Source organism: Colletotrichum paranaense, assembly GCF_030867605.1.
Source record: "Colletotrichum paranaense strain IMI 384185 chromosome Unknown Scaffold_7.1, whole genome shotgun sequence".
Lineage (NCBI taxonomy): Eukaryota > Fungi > Ascomycota > Sordariomycetes > Glomerellales > Glomerellaceae > Colletotrichum > Colletotrichum paranaense.
The window spans coordinates 801,480-816,545 of NW_026848965.1; the positions used below are offsets into that span (position 1 = coordinate 801,480).

General features: G+C 53.6%; 8 protein-coding genes across 8 annotated transcripts; 6 read left to right on the forward strand and 2 right to left on the reverse strand.

The window, feature by feature from the left end:
* Nucleotides 1–654: 654 nt before the first annotated feature.
* On the reverse strand, nt 655–1,384 carry CPAR01_09076 (uncharacterized protein; the record flags this gene model as incomplete). Its single annotated transcript, XM_060493342.1, has 3 exons — nt 655–900; nt 981–1,030; nt 1,285–1,384. 3 exons carry the CDS (start codon nt 1,382–1,384, stop codon nt 655–657), a joined length of 396 nt encoding a protein of 131 aa, XP_060347472.1.
* A 1,000-nt stretch (nt 1,385–2,384) lies between these two features.
* On the forward strand, nt 2,385–2,732 carry CPAR01_09077 (uncharacterized protein; the record flags this gene model as incomplete). The annotated part of the gene is made up of 1 exon (XM_060493343.1): nt 2,385–2,732. One exon carries the CDS (start codon nt 2,385–2,387, stop codon nt 2,730–2,732), a length of 348 nt encoding a protein of 115 aa, XP_060347473.1.
* Nucleotides 2,733–3,088: 356 nt separating this feature from the next.
* CPAR01_09078 (uncharacterized protein) lies at nt 3,089–3,484 on the forward strand (the record flags this gene model as incomplete). The annotated part of the gene is made up of 1 exon (XM_060493344.1): nt 3,089–3,484. A coding segment is annotated over one exon (396 nt), but the record flags the coding sequence as incomplete, so codon positions are not given.
* Nucleotides 3,485–4,376: 892 nt separating this feature from the next.
* CPAR01_09079 (FYVE zinc finger) lies at nt 4,377–5,306 on the forward strand (the record flags this gene model as incomplete). Its single annotated transcript, XM_060493345.1, has 2 exons — nt 4,377–4,850; nt 4,920–5,306. The coding sequence occupies 2 exons, from the start codon at nt 4,377–4,379 to the stop codon at nt 5,304–5,306; spliced, it is 861 nt and encodes a 286-aa protein (XP_060347475.1).
* Nucleotides 5,307–9,554: 4,248 nt separating this feature from the next.
* Nucleotides 9,555–11,031, reverse strand: CPAR01_09080 (GNS1/SUR4 family protein; the record flags this gene model as incomplete). The annotated part of the gene is made up of 2 exons (XM_060493346.1): nt 9,555–10,214; nt 10,267–11,031. The coding sequence occupies 2 exons, from the start codon at nt 11,029–11,031 to the stop codon at nt 9,555–9,557; spliced, it is 1,425 nt and encodes a 474-aa protein (XP_060347476.1).
* Nucleotides 11,032–11,408: 377 nt separating this feature from the next.
* On the forward strand, nt 11,409–11,825 carry CPAR01_09081 (uncharacterized protein; the record flags this gene model as incomplete). Its single annotated transcript, XM_060493347.1, has 1 exon — nt 11,409–11,825. A coding segment is annotated over one exon (417 nt), but the record flags the coding sequence as incomplete, so codon positions are not given.
* Nucleotides 11,826–12,996: 1,171 nt separating this feature from the next.
* CPAR01_09082 (uncharacterized protein) lies at nt 12,997–13,236 on the forward strand (the record flags this gene model as incomplete). Its single annotated transcript, XM_060493348.1, has 2 exons — nt 12,997–13,014; nt 13,045–13,236. 2 exons carry the CDS (start codon nt 12,997–12,999, stop codon nt 13,234–13,236), a joined length of 210 nt encoding a protein of 69 aa, XP_060347478.1.
* Nucleotides 13,237–13,299: 63 nt separating this feature from the next.
* On the forward strand, nt 13,300–13,839 carry CPAR01_09083 (uncharacterized protein; the record flags this gene model as incomplete). The annotated part of the gene is made up of 1 exon (XM_060493349.1): nt 13,300–13,839. One exon carries the CDS (start codon nt 13,300–13,302, stop codon nt 13,837–13,839), a length of 540 nt encoding a protein of 179 aa, XP_060347479.1.
* Between the last annotated feature and the right edge of the window lie 1,227 nt (nt 13,840–15,066).

The following is a 15,066-nucleotide window of genomic DNA, read 5'->3' on the forward strand; positions in this document are numbered from 1 at the left end:
GTGGACGGTGCACCCATCATCACGGAGGCTGAAGCATGGTAATTTCAGAAGTGGTGTTGGAGGCTGGAGCGCAGCCACCTTCACCCACAAGCTATAACCCACTGTTTGAATGACGGACACTGTCAACCGTGCCAACCACGCGAACAACAAGCAACGAGCCTCGACTGGGGAGGCTGGAGATCGGAGAAGAGGTAGCGAGTCACGGCGATTGGAAATGAACAGCGTTCGTCTGGTCCAGTCGACGACCAGTGCCAATGGAGGATGAATCCCCACAATGTGGAGAGGGCGAGAGAAACAGACAGACCCCGGCTAGATGGCCGAAAGCAGCAATTGAGCAGATGAGCGGTGGGTTTTGGCGCCTTTCCCTATGGTTCAGACTTCGGAATTTCCCCCCGCATCTGCCACGCAGTAACAGAAAGACAAGAGCAACTCCAGGCGGTACGCTTCGCAGCGGTCTAGCAATACTCGCACCTGTGGCCCAGGCCTAGTTCATGCCTCGTGAGCTGATTCATTAGACAACCAAGCAACTCAAGCAGCAGGGATAGCGTTTGCATGCCGCATCAGGTTCGAGTTCGAGACAATTCCAAGAGTCGAGAGTAGTCGAAATGCAACTCTCGTTGCTAGGCCTGGGTCTGGTTTCTGGGTCACGGCCGACTAACATGCAGCAAGTCTGATCTGCCTGTCATCACCAAGAGGGGCACTCAGACCAGGCGTTCCGACGTCGCACAGGACGATTGGGTCCCGCCTATCGCGGTGCACACGCATAAGGTATTCTGCAGGATGGACGTCTGGAGTCCTGGACGGATGAATGGATGCGCGCACGCATCCACGCATCGGGAGGGAAGGGGAGGGGAGGAGGCGGATCGCCGCCAAAGAAGGACTCCTGTCGGGAACAGCATCCTAGGATGGGAATACCCTCAGCAGCACAACCAGCATCAACCTGCTCATTACACCAAAGCTACCGGACACAAGCAAATTACTACACAGTGAATGAATGCAGCCGCAAGGACATCTCCGGACAGCACTATGCCTACTCATAAACAGATATGACAGTTCGACATTTTGCGTACGTACAAGCAATCACAGGATCAAGAGCTCCATGCCCCTGTGAATTCTCGGTTCATTGCCCCCTGCTACATGCTGGGCAAGCGGCGAGCCGCTCCATCCATGGAAGAAGTGGAGGAAGGATCCCCGAATCCCGATATGCGTTGACGAGCCCGCCTTAGTCGATGCGAGCGAGAGAGCGATACGAGCGGCAGCCGGCAAAAAAACAAAGGCGCTCACCAGAGTCCAGATCGGTCTCTGTCCGACGGCCCCTGTCAATGTGTATTTCGGGCCACGGCGGTGACGATGCAGCAACCGCAGCGTGGAAGAGGAGCCGCATCGTGAAGCGGCAATAAACATGAACCTTCTTGGACCAACCCAAGAGCAGCTATTACGTTGAGCAAATTTAACTTGCCCACCCTTCGTGTAGGTTGTCGCCGTCGTCACCTAGGCTCTAGCTGTCGGCACTTACAAGCGGACGCCAAAAACGGCCATCGTCTAGAGAGAGAGAGAGACAGAGAGAGCCAAGGCGATATTGCGGTCTTTCTCCGGAGTGTCAAAAATGGCTGGACAATTGGAGCAGTTCGTAACTTCGTACCAGCCAGGCAATAAAGTGACGAGGCGGGAGGGCGACGTCAAGTGGGGTTTTGGAGGGCCATCGTGTCTCAAAGGTTCACCCCGACAGCTTTCTCGCCCACCGCTAATTTACGAGCTACAGGCGCTACAGAAGCATTATTGCTTTTTTCTCTATCCTGTGTTTTATTTTATTTTCTTTGTTTTTTTCTGCTCGCCTGCTCGTCTTCGAAACCCTTGGAACTGGGTAACCTGGTCACTTACTTAGGAAGCTGGGGCAGTTGAAGCCCGTGATCTCGAATGACACGAGCTTGGCCGTCTAGAAGCTCTGCAAAAGAGCCAAGAGTCCCTACGAACTAAACCTTAGAGGAAGGTACAGAGGCCGTTTGTAAGGATAGGTTCGGTATCCCGGGGGCGTTAGCGGCGGCTTGACTGCGGCAAGAAGAAGGAGACTGAGTTGAAGACACGCGAGCAGCCCCGTTGGTCAAGGAGGTTCCCAGCGATCTTCATTCAACGACGTGGGCAGCGCGGGCTAGCGGCGTGGGCCGGGGCATTCGCCTTACGTACAGAATAGCCGCTTCAATTTCAGGGTCCTTTTGGCTTCTGGAAGATTGTAAGCAAAGCTGAAGCAGCGTCGGACCTTGCTTCTCGACTGGGCATGGGGGGTTAATGGTCACGGACGAGACGAGACGAAGGGAACAATAAGCCGGAGCAGCGCACGGAAGATGAAGCGAGCAGCAGAGACAATGCTGGGGGCCGTGCTGAAAATGGAGCGAAGAAAGAGGGCGAGCCTCGAGGAGGAGGAGGAGGATTGGAGGAGGCTAGGGGAGGAAAGGAGAGGAACCCGCGGGAGGCTTGGAGGGCACTTTCGGAGGAGGGAGTTTCGACTTTCGAGCCACTGTGGAAACATATTCTTCCAGGACCAGAGCCAGAGCCAGAGAGCCAGAGGCACGGGAGGCTATCCGTTCTGCAGTGGCAGTTGGGACGAGACGAGGACTTGGTGGCCCCCGGGGTATCGTCCTGAGTTGGACAAGGGTTCGGACCTCTCTACAGCCAACCACAACCCGGGTAGAAGACCGCTGCCCACCCGGCGACAGGACCAGGGCGGTGGCTAAACCGCTTCCAGGCTAGAGGACGCTTGGCCTACTTTGGCTCTGGGCCTCTTTTTGGCTGTGGCTCTGGCTCTTGTAGCGGTCTTTTCTTGGGAAGGGCCTTCCGGGGGAGGTGGACCACGGCGCGGAATTGGGAGGGGGGAGAGTCTGAAGAGTGAGAGAGAGAGGGTGAAGTGAGGACGGGGATTCCTTGCAGCGCGAAAGGGCGGTCGCCGCCGTCGCCGCCGCCGCTGCGATGATCGTGGCCGCCGCCTTTGCGCCTCACGTTTCCGCGGTCCCAGGGTTGTCGTACCGCGCTCCCTTGACTTACTACTAACCGAGTGGTGGTGTGTGGCCTGAGCTGCTCTCGCCGCGGCTTTTTTGAAGTTTCCCACGGGGACTGTAGTGACCATATAGGTTTACAGTATGCTGCTTTGGTCGCGATATCGTTTTGGCTTGAAGGTTGTATATATGTGCTGGAGTTGAAGAAAACTTTAAATTCAGCAACGTGTGGATGTAAGTTGGTAGCGAAACCAGAGAAACGGCGAGGCAAAGCGTTGTGGGCAGAAGAAAGTGACGATGGGCCACCTTTCAAGGAGAGAGTACGGTACCGGCGGTATGCACAGAGGAAAGGAAAGCCATGCCGAGAGAAGATACAGAGAGAGAGAGGCAGAGGGTGTGTGTCTTGTTTACTACTGCTTTCAAGTCTCACGCCCACCATACGTCTCTTAGAGCAGATAGGTACGGATAGAGAGCGAGAGAGACGACGAGAATGAGAGAGAGAAAGCAGAGAGTGAGAGGGTGGATGAGAGACACGCCCCCCTTCTCATTCCTCACTCTCTTTCCTGCCTGTACCGTCGTCTACTAACTGCGTATGGTCTGGCACTGGAGGAGAGGAAGAGGGCGGGCAACTCCCTCCGCCAATTGCCGCAGGAATAAATCTAATAGGGAACCCGCTCCCGCATCCCCCCCCCCTTCCCTTTTCCACCCACCGCCCATAAGATAGTGTACGTACTCTCCTACAGCGCACCCCCCTCCATCCGACTGAATCGCCCTCAAGGCTACTGGGCCTCTCATCCTCACGCCCCCCCTCATTCCGCACCCCCGAGTCTCGTCCCATCCATTTAGACCCCAAGCATCCCGCCCAAACTACTTCACCAATCCGCTCCCCTCCATCGCAACGCACGCATCTTTATCTTGCTGCGATTGCCTACTCACTCACCACTCCCGATCAGGTCATCTTCACCTCACTTACACCTCACATTCACAAGCAAACCCAAAAAGTACGACCTCGTTTGGTGGCACAGCGCATCCTTATCTCTACACCGAAAACCACCGTCCAACACAACCACAACTATACCCATACCTCTACTATCCTCTTGGGCACCGCTTCGATCTGCGGTTCACACCAGGTTTAATACCAAGCATTCCCGAACAAACGCGACGCCAACAACCTCGTCCCGTTCTTTTTTTCTAATCACCAAACACTTTGCCGCAACAACTACTAGTTGCTTTTCATCATCGATTCTCACGAGAAATTAACCACGCGCCCTTTCGACTTCCAGCAATCGAGCGCCTTGAACACCTAGGACGCCCTGCATCCTTCACCGTCGAGCTTCACTTACACCAACAATTCCTATAAACCAACCTCACCTCGACTTCGACACAATGGCAACCGACCTCATAATGCCTACTCTCGCCGAGCAGCGCGGCCCCTCCTTCTACCCTCAGGATCGCCCTCACTTCACACACACTCGATCCCACTCCTTCCAGACAGTACCGCAACCGCAGCCCTTTCGCAACCGCACATCACCCTTGAGCACTCCTCACGAAGGCTCTCCCACCTCGCCCAAGTCGTACCTCACCGAGTCGGTTCGCCCCGTTTACGTGCCCGCCGTCCTCCGTCCAAATCAGCACCACTCCAAGAAGCCGCGCGCTCCCAAGGTTGAGGACCTCGACGGCGAGGATTTGCTCTGCCTGCGCCGCGCCAACAGCAGCTTCATCAGCCTCCCTGGCTTCAGCGTTCTCGGAGCCAAGCTGTCGCGCCGCTCCACCGGTGACAGTGGCAAGGTTATTGACCTTGAGCTGGACCCTGAGCTCTTCCCTGACGTCGCTGGCGAACCCACTCGCAAGCACTGGAAGGTATGTTGGATCTATCGCAACAATCTCGCCCATTTGCCTTGAAGTATACAACTAACAAAATTCCAACAGCCCGACTCCGAGTCCATCATGTGCGACGACCCAACTTGCAAGCGCAAGTTCAACGCCCTGAACCGTCGCCATCACTGCCGCCGCTGTGGCAACATCTTTTGCGGCACCCACTCTGGCGAAGCCATCCCTCTGGACGAGGACTGCAACTACAACCCCAGAGGAGTCCTCGCTCGCGCCTGCTTTCACTGCTTCACCGAATTTAAGGTATGGAAGAGCCGTAACGGCAGCCGCAGCGGTAGCGATCAGAGCTCCGACTCCTCTGGCACCCCGTCGAGCCCCATCGTCGCGAGCCCCGTTGCCCCGATGATGCCTGGCATGCTTCCCCCTACCAAGGGCCCCGAGGTAGCTGCTAGTGTTCCTCGCGACTGGAACTGGAGCACATTCTAAATGTACACTGTGCATTGGAGACGACAAAGAAAGCACAAGGGTGTTCTCGCACCCAGTGAATTACGACTCATGGCCCTAATGAAGAGCGAAACAATAGAATCATAGACTTACTCACACGACGGTGGCGATTCTCACCAGCCGCCCCGACGACACCAGACATGGGGAGTCACCAACACACCCCTTCGACTCACACACCAATACCCATTAATGGACTGCACCATGCGTCACCCATTATCACTTTCATCCGCAATAGAACGCCTCATCGGTTTTCGAGCCCTGCCGGATTGGCCTGGACTCTGTTTTGCATTTACAGCGTGGCGTTGGACGGACACTCAAAGACTCGGATTTGGCTTTGCCAAACTCCCCTCATATCAATCGCATATGGAAAAGGGTTGTTTTTACGGGAAAGCGATACAACCGGGCTCTTAATTTTCAACACTCCAGTTTCTACGGAGTTTTAGCGGCATACCCCTCTGAAGGCTTATACCCTGATGTGACGGCCACATGCTTTTCGCACCGCGTACTCGGATCTCCATCCGGGGGTATGACTATCCTACACCTGAGATTGGGGGAAAAGAGACGAGAGGGCGGAGCAAGTCGGCCGAACGCCTTCATGGATCGGCGTTGCGTGTATTTAGAGTTGCCGTCATCGTATTGGTTGATGGTTCGGAGATCCAGAGAGGGGGGATGGTGGGAAACAACCTGGACGGAGCGGACGCGCAGCCAACCTTGTTCGCGCTGGCGGCCGAGTCCAGCCGCTTTTGCCTCTCTCACTTTTCCGAGGTCTCGGAAGAAACAATACAAACAATTGCAAACAAACTCTCCCATTGACTCTAAACGTTGGCTCATCGGTGACTTGTGATTAAGTCATGTATGTGATACATGTTCGAGGGAGTGACTGTTGAGTCTGTTTTGTCTTGACCTTGGCGGCCGGAGCTCTATGGTATCTCGCGTGCTGATGCAGATGATGAAGACGTGCGGCAACATTGCTACTATAAAAACAAGGGTGAGTGAGCTACCAGGATATGAGAGCACCGTGGACCCCGGTGCGCTTACTCCTGGAAGCCCAGAGGATGGTTGAACTAGTGGACGGATGAGTACCAATCACCAGGCCTTCAACTGTTTTGGTCTCAGTACTATTCTCTCATATGATGGCCTACGAGGATGAGAATCAGGAGGTGTTTGTCATCGGGAGTGGGAGTGGTCTTTTTGAATATTCTCTGCTGAATGGGACACGAGCGTTGAAAAGTGGTGTAATCAAGGTCCTGCGAGCTCTACGGTTCCCGTGTCTACTAATTAGAAGGACTCCCCCATAGGTTTCTAGGTGTTATCACCCGAGTAAAGTCTTTCCTGGTCTCAACTTCACACGATGCTGACCGAGAGGCCTAATGAATTGTCTTTCTGTCGGTTTAGGCCATGACAACGGGATTCCTTAGTCACGCTCTATACACCCCTTTCCTAAGGTTATGGCAGCTGCTGCCTGCAATTAGTAAACATTCATGATGTCTCTCTATTTGTGAGCCGGGAACATTCGTAACACCTCTTTCGATACTTGACTCACCGCCCAACGGTCAGATGTCGTTGACCTGTGCGGAGTAAAATCGGTCAGCATAGGTCGTGTGCGGTGTAAGGCAGGTCGTCGGTCGTTGGTGGTGGTGGGTGGTCATCATTCTTGAGCCGAAGGTAGCCTAGCGTTCTGCATTGAGTCGAACGTTGGGCCTCGACGGGTCGTTTCCTCTGGTGATCTTGTTGTCTCTTTTCTTGCTGTCTGTATGACTGCTCGCATTTTCCTTGTCCCATTCAATTAATTTGTTTCAAATTTCCCACGTGTGGCTGTGCTGCTGATATTTTGATGTCTTCTTCCTCGCGAGATTCATTGGTATCTGCGAGTTGGGTGGAGAGAGTGTTCCCGGGTAGGCTAAGCCCGACTTGGGAGCATCAGTAGCATGTGAGGAAATGCAAGATGCGAGGCCCAGATATCTAGCTAGGAGAGGCGGTCACGGTGAGCAAGAAGAAGAGGAGGTGAGGCCAAACACACACCTATAGTAAGGTAGCCCCCGCGCCTGTTGCGGTTCGATTTAGCTTGAGAGGGAGCTTGGGGAAAGAAGAAACTAGGCTAGAGGCTAGCTCCTGGGTGCCTAGGAGCTTGGATTAACGACGAGAGGAAGGGGGGTGTATGCATGTGTAGTACGTGTACCTAGGGTAATTTGAGTGTGTGCTTTGTATGATTCATCGCCGGAAGCGTCGTTGTGATTCGTCTACCTGGATCTCGCCGCCCTTTTCTCCAGCACTGCTAGGTAGATGACTCTGCAGGGCCGTTGTTGGCCTGGCTTGTGGCGGCAAGGAAATTGTTCGAGTAAGGTATGGGATTTTGGTTTGCTGGTGCCTTGAGAGCCTCCCATGCCGTGGCCACTTCACTTCTTCCAGAGCTACTGTCTTCGAGTCTGCTCGTTGCAGGCGAACATGACGAAGTAAGTGAAAGCTAGGTATCGTTCCAAGTAGTCAGGTGTGTTCCCATGTACGCAGGACGCGAATATGAGTTAAGAAACACTACTACCTATTTCCAAATCAGCACCACCTTGATTGGGATACAATACATGACGGAGGTAAAGTCGCACAAGGTTGGACGAAAGCAGCGGACATCGAAAATGATCAGCAGAGGGCTAATGGAAATCCCCACCCCCGCGAATCCACAATCCCATGGGTTCCCCAAGATAGACTTGCTTGGTTCCTTCTTGCCCTAGTTTATCTTCCCAATTCATACAAGGCAGTGCCTATTCCGGACGGGCGTTATGCGCGAGTCGAAAAACGAAACGTCGTACCCTATGAACAAGCTCTCCGCAGACAAGCAGGGCGTTCGATACATCTTGCCACACAAGATGAGTACGTTTCGAGCTTTTTGCGCCTCATCGTATTGTAAAGCCTTTTTTTTTTTTTTTTTTTTTTTTTTTTTTTTTTTTTTTTTTTTTTTTTTTTTTTTTTTTTTTTTTTTTTTTTTTTTTTTTTTTTTTTTTTTTTTTTTTAATTTTTAATCTGTTTCCAGAATCCGGATCATAATTTGAGGTTGACTAAATAGCATATTCATTTACCTATGCACTGCGCTTGGAATTGAGTCAGGGCGCAAAAGGGCAAACAAGAACTACATGGCGTGTAGAGAACGAGGCTTCGCGGTAATTTAATAATGCAATCTATTATTCAGAGACAGAGAGAAACTCACTTCAGGGTTCAGTGGCGAATTCGACTCCCTCGTATCGTGGCCGAACCCGTTTCTGGAAGACCGACGACGACTACCTTGCCCACACGCCCCGGTACCAGAAATACATGTGGCATTGGTCTAGTTGACAATCTTCAGCAATTGTTTCGATTTACACGCATTCATCAGTACCGTAGAGAATTCATCAAACATTTCAACTTGGCGACTCATTTGAAGCAGCTCTCATGCAGCGCGACGTGGTCGTACGGTTTCACTCGAAACCACTACGACTGACTCATCCAGAGACAACTTGCCCCAGAAAACCCAGAGACAAACAGCCAAGAGATCGACAAGGTGGATATGCGGGTGAACAAAAAAGAGAGAGGAGAGGCTGAACACGGCATACTAATTTTGGTACGTCTACCACCCCCCTTCCTCTCCCCTCCTTCCGACCACATCGGAGTGAGCTCCGGTTTTGGCCCCCACCGCATCCGGAAGACGACGAAAATGCGGAGAAGATGGTCCGGCTGATCGGACCCGAGAGCTCGGGTTTGTATCCCGTAATTTCGCCGTCACCGCGTCGTCACACGAGGTGGCTTTCCCCCTTTTCCCCGTTCCGGAAATGTTGTACAATCATGCTTCTACACCCCGGATGTGAATGATGGAAATCCTGATAAATACATTTCCTAGGCCGTAAATTCGACCTGACACCTCTTCAACAAAAACCAATATGCACGAAAATATTTAACATGTAAAATTTCATATTGATGATGACTATACATACTTGCACCGGATGGATGACACCCGGCTCGCCCTATTTACCCTACGCGCAAAATGCAAGACACTAGACGGTCACGACTAGATAACGAGCGCTCCGGGTGATGCGAATGCTTTACCCCAATCATGTTTTCCCAGCTCAAAACGCCGTTGAATCAAACCCAATGCCACCTCCACGAGAAGACCTCTTTCAGGCTTCTCTTCCAGCCGAGTTTCCCCCTTTCCCCTTTTCCCATTACGTCCTAAATTCAGGACCGATCCATGTGTGCCAACTTTCGCTAGTGCTTGGCCTTGCCGTTACCAGCGCGCTTGGGGCTGCCCTCGACGTTGTACGAGGCAGAGCCGTTGTAGATTTCGCGGTTGACCTCGCGGGCGGCGTCCCAGCCAGCCTTCTCCGCAAGAGTAACATTGCTCTCACGGCGGGCCTTGCCCTTACCCTTGGGTGCGGCGGTGCTGCGGCGGATGTAGCTGCGGATGAAGAACATGACGAACAAGTAGGTGAGCGGTGCCAGGTAGAGGACGTTGAGCCAGATGGCAAAGGTCTCGCCGCTGGTGGTAACGCAGGGCTGGGTGACGAAGACGGTCTCAGCAACAAACCCGGGCTGAGGGGGGACAGCAGCGGCGGCGGCGACGGAGACAGCGGCAGCCTCCTCAGCGACCTTAGCAGAGGCGCCGAAGACCATGTCCTTAAGAGCCTCAAAGGCGCCAGTTGCGGCAGTAGCAACGGTCTCGGCGGCGGTGCTGGTGGAAGACTGGGTGATAGCATCGGCACCCTTCTTGGCAGTGTAGACAGTCACGGGGACGGTGTACGAAACGAAGGAGTGGGCCATGGCGTAGGTAGCTCCGACAAGGAACTGGGTGATCTGGAGAGTGGTGAGGGTTCGCTTGATGGCCATGGGGACGCGGATGTTGAAAGCGGTGATGGTGTAGTAGGTGTACTAGACGACTGTTAGCAACACTTCAGTTGAGCAAAATAGGCGCAAAACTTACCATCATGGCATGGATAAAGGAGTTGACTAGGACAAACATCCAGATAGGGGCGGACATGTAGCGCATACCAGCCCACATGCACATCATGGCACCGGCGTGGTGGTAGGTCTGGAGGGTGGAGCTGAGCTTGCCCTTGGCGAGGATGATGAAGGTGTCAAGGACCTCGTAGAACTTGCTCAGGTAGAAGATCCAGCCGTAGAAGGCGAGTCCCTCGTTCCAGATTCTGCCAGTGGCCTCGCGGCTGGGGCGTCCATCAAAGCCAAGAGCGTTGTTGCCGGTCAAGCTGGACCAGTAACCGACAGTCTCGTTGTAGACGGTGGCGGCACCGAAGCCTCCGTTGCCGTTGAGCTGGCAGAAGCTGTCGGCAGTGGCAGCCAGACCATTGGGGCCAAAAGGGCTCACAACGCTCCTACGCATGCCGCCGAGCATGCCCCAGAAGGTCCAAGCCGAGTAGACGGCGAGGAAGACATTGTGCAAGACGACAAAAGCGAAGAAGGGCTTGGTCTTGCTGATTCCCCAAGGCTTACGGTTGGTCGAGTTGTTGTACTTGTTCAGGAGCTTGACGGTGACGGCGTAGAGAGTGGCAATGGTGATGGGCACTCTGGGGTCAAGAGCGGCGGTGAAGATATTGTCGGGAATTTGGACCGGAGGGGCTGCGGCGATGGACCCGGGGAAAGGTGGGGGAATGGCCATATGCGCGCCATCGGGCGGGAAGGTGAAGAGGGAGGCGGACGGGAGCTCGCCGAGCACGGTGACGCCGGCCATAGTGGGGGAGCTTAATTGACCAATTGAGTCGGGGCTTGGTTTTTTTGGAAAAAGTTGCGGTCCCGCCAATGCTAATTGCTCGGGCGTTGGGGAATTTGCTGAGTCGCGGCAATTGGAGTGACAAGCTAAAAGCAAGCTAGACACACAATGCACGCACGTTCGAAAGTCGTTCTTGACAGTAATGTCTCGGCACGAAGACTGACAGCTGTAGTGCTAACACACACACACACAGGTATTGGGTCGATGGTGGAAGAGACGGTAGTCGGTTCGATCGTCGAGCGACTGGTATGCGGTCCGGTCCAGAAGAGGTGGTGGACGAAAGTGGGAGAGAGGAGAGGACGAGAAAGAGAGAGAAGGAAGCTCTGTTTCTCTGAAGGGAGTGGCACAGAGAGATCTGGCGAAAGAGAAGGCTTGAGACAGAGGCCAAGACAACGTTCCAGTCCGACGAGGGTTTGTCCAAGGAGACGAGAGTGTGCCGGGTGAGCTTGGGAGAGAAGAGGAGAATAGAGAAAGGAGAAAGAACAGCAGAGGCGACAAGGTCAATGCGAAGGGATCCTCGAGGTCTTAATATGGGGAAGGGGAAGGTTGAAATTCTGGATGAGAGAGTGTGTGACCCGTCACCCAGAGAGAGAGGAGTGGATAATGTGCTGGGACTAAGACCAGCGGCTCCTCCCCTCCCACCTTTTCCCCTTGCCTTACCTTACGGATACCGTGCCTTGCCTTCCCCTTCGTCGACACCCCTCCACCCTGGTACACCAAGTACCAAGTATATATTCGTATGGACAGATACGTAGCTTCGGGTGAAATGATGAATCTGGCGGGGAGTGTGTCTTGATCAGGAGTCACTCAGCAGTCGGGGAGAAAGCGGGAAAGAAGTTTGTCTCTTTTGCTCGGGCTTTAGTCATAAGCAATGCTGCTGAGGCCAAGGCGCAACGGCAAGAGAACGGATCAGATGCGAGGCGAGACGAGGTGATGCAAGTCAAGACCATACAAAAAGCGCACGCACGTCAAGTTTCTGCTTTAGGATAGTTGAAAAGCACAACGGGAGGTGTCAGGTGCGGCACGGCCAACGGCAACGGTATGGTGGCCGGTTGTCTCTGCTCCAGACTATAGCTAAGGTAGAGTCTGGTGAGTTCGGTGGAAGATGAGGTATCTGATGTCGTGGTGTATTGTCTTGCGGCTTGCCTTGTCATGTCTCGTCCTGCTCACACTAGTTTCTCAATGCTATGCGACGTTGAAGCACGTACTGCTCATGTACCTCACACACTTAACCATGCACTTACTCTCACGACTTCTCTTGCAAGCAACATACAAGAAGGACTAAGGTCCAGAAGAATTAAGGTGAAGCCTTGGAAAGATCCAGGTATCGGTGAATTTGGAAGCTCGAGATCCAACGTGCCTTCCTTCGTTCCTCCTCCCTCCTGCGTGGGAATACATCACGTAAGGTACCTGACCTTAGGTGACTTTAGGTACCTCACCGAAGTACCTGACAATAACGGACGGAGCAAAACCCAAAAATGCCGGGAAAATGCAAGCGCACCTGGCCCTCGCCGCCTTCCTGAAGTCGCAAGTCTCTTGTGCGCGCTTGCCCGGCTTGTCGGGTGGCCGCGGGAGGTACTACTCAATGTGGAATCCACCACTGACATCCGCAGCCTTCGATTCGACACAGCAGGTCCTGCCAAGCTTCAAGAGGCACATCTTCTTTCCGTTCTTCCTCACCAGTGACCAGCTGTCTGGAGACAAAAAACCGGGGCCTACAGAGTAGGTATCCATTCGTACGTGAGTATCCCGTCTGTACCTCCACTCCTAGTGTTGTGGATACTTGCTGGGTACACCAACATTGAACATTGTTGAGAGACACATGAATAACACCTTCAAGCTCGACAACGGACGAAAGGCACCGCAAAACCATCACCGGTTTACGTTAAGGCAAACGGCCTCGACCATATTGGCACTACTGGATGGATGGATGGACGGGGGTGGGTTCGGTTCGGTTCCATCTTCTCATCCAAGCTCAACTTGGTCCAGAATGACCAAAACCCTCACTTTTTTGCCTCGGCCTCTTTCGACATCATCCTTGTTCCGTCCTTAAGCCCATCCTGGCGCCCGAGGCATGGGGGCATTTGCAGGATGGGCCCGAGCAACGCCAAAGATACAAGCTGCTTAGAACAAGGGCGCCGGGGGGGGGGGGGATCAACAGCTTGAGCCTTGAAGAAGACGACGAGTCGACAATCGTTCTTGCCAATTTGCGACTGACTAGACGGCGATATGGCAACGCCGAAATGCGTCTGCGAACGGGTTTTCACGCCCGGAGCAAATGTCCCAGAAGGGTTCAACCAATTAAGCATCGCACGTTGGACGAAGCAAAAAAGCCTTTGCGCCGCGGCGCCCCGTATCAGTACGTCTGGTCTGTACGATACTTCGCAGCCTTTCACCCACCGATTCGCGCAGTTCGTCAGGCGCTTTGAAACGGTTGAAAAGCTGCGACATGGATCTTGCTTGGGCACGTTGCCGGAACCCATTGCCCAGCCCAGAGTCCCAGACATTTGTCTTTCCGACAACGGCAATGGCGCATTGGGAGCTTTGGACACCAGCTCCAACTCTATTTCCGGGACATGGCCACGGCTTCCTCTCGCCGGCCCAATCTCGACACCTCTGTTGGCATTATCAGAGCTCGCAGTGGCACTCGCTGTCTTGCGCTCAGTCAGTGCCCTCAGGTCACGCTACGTTGGACGTTATGCGATGGCTACACGAGAGATCACCAAGAGATCAATGTTGGGCAAGGCCCGCAAACACAACCGACTCTGACGAACTCCCATCGGGGGCTCCGAACTCCCGACGGGTGTTGGACTTGATAATCGCGAGTCTAGTAGTCAAGTCTGCGCAACGCAATTCTCATCCTGGAGGCTTGCAGCCGGGTTGTCAGGGGGCCGTGGCCATCGTCGTCCTTCTGGAAGCCCAGGCTGACCCTCCTTGCAAGTTGCCCCTGGTCCGTTGTGGGTGGTTAGTGGGGGATGCGACAGGTACTTTTCATCGTTGACACTTTGTCTGATAACGTCAACGTGAGCTTTTTGCATAGTACACTAACGCGCATGAAGTAGTCCACGTCACGAATCATCAAGTGTCCATCCGCCGTGGAGCATGGCTACCCGACCTTCGTCCTTTTTGTTGGGGGAACGCTAAGCCCAATTCTGTCAATCTTCTCTTCATCGTATCGAAGTTTTTTTTTCTTCCCTTTCTTTGATGATTTCCACTACTACGGACGGTCTTGCTGGTAAGGACCCTCTTTCTCCCGTTATCTAATCATCACGAAGTCGCTGGATGACCATCATTTGACATGTGAGCGACAAGGGCCTTGATCTTCACGGTCCCCCGTGCTTCTCAAAGCGGAACGCGACCATGATTTCGTCATTTGTCGATGATGAGATTGTCACACGAGCTCGGAGCAGACAGCCTACTCGGCCGGAATGGACAAGAGTGTATTGCTTGATGACAACAAGGCTTGCTGGTACGAATCCGAAGTACATCTTGAAGCCTCAGCTTGGAGTCTCAACCTGCACAGATATAACATAGTGCGCTGGTGGTAACACTCACACGACAGTCTTTTGCGCACCTCTCGTGCCTCTTTACAGTACAGCCGTTGACAGCAAAGCTGTCTCCAGTAATACATCTTCATGCTCACGGTGGCCTACCACAGTTACAACACGGAAATCAGCCGACCAGGAAGAGCTTGCTGGCTTCCGCGCCTTGTTCGCCGTCAGTCAACAATTCTTCACAGATCGACTCTCACATGCATTTTTCAAGTCGTTCTCGTCTCCTTTCCCCAACAAATTCGGCTTCAAAGGCAAACCCCGGCCCCAGCTTCCCCTTTGAACCCTCTTGGCCGCCAGACCGCCCATCGCCAGATGACACCCAGCCCCCCTTGCACGGATGGAAAGACCCGCCGCTGGACCCTGAAAAGTGCCCACGTCTGGTTTAGCCGCGACCTGTAGCTGCAGGTCTGAGGGGGAGCCAATCTTGCATTTTTGGCCACCG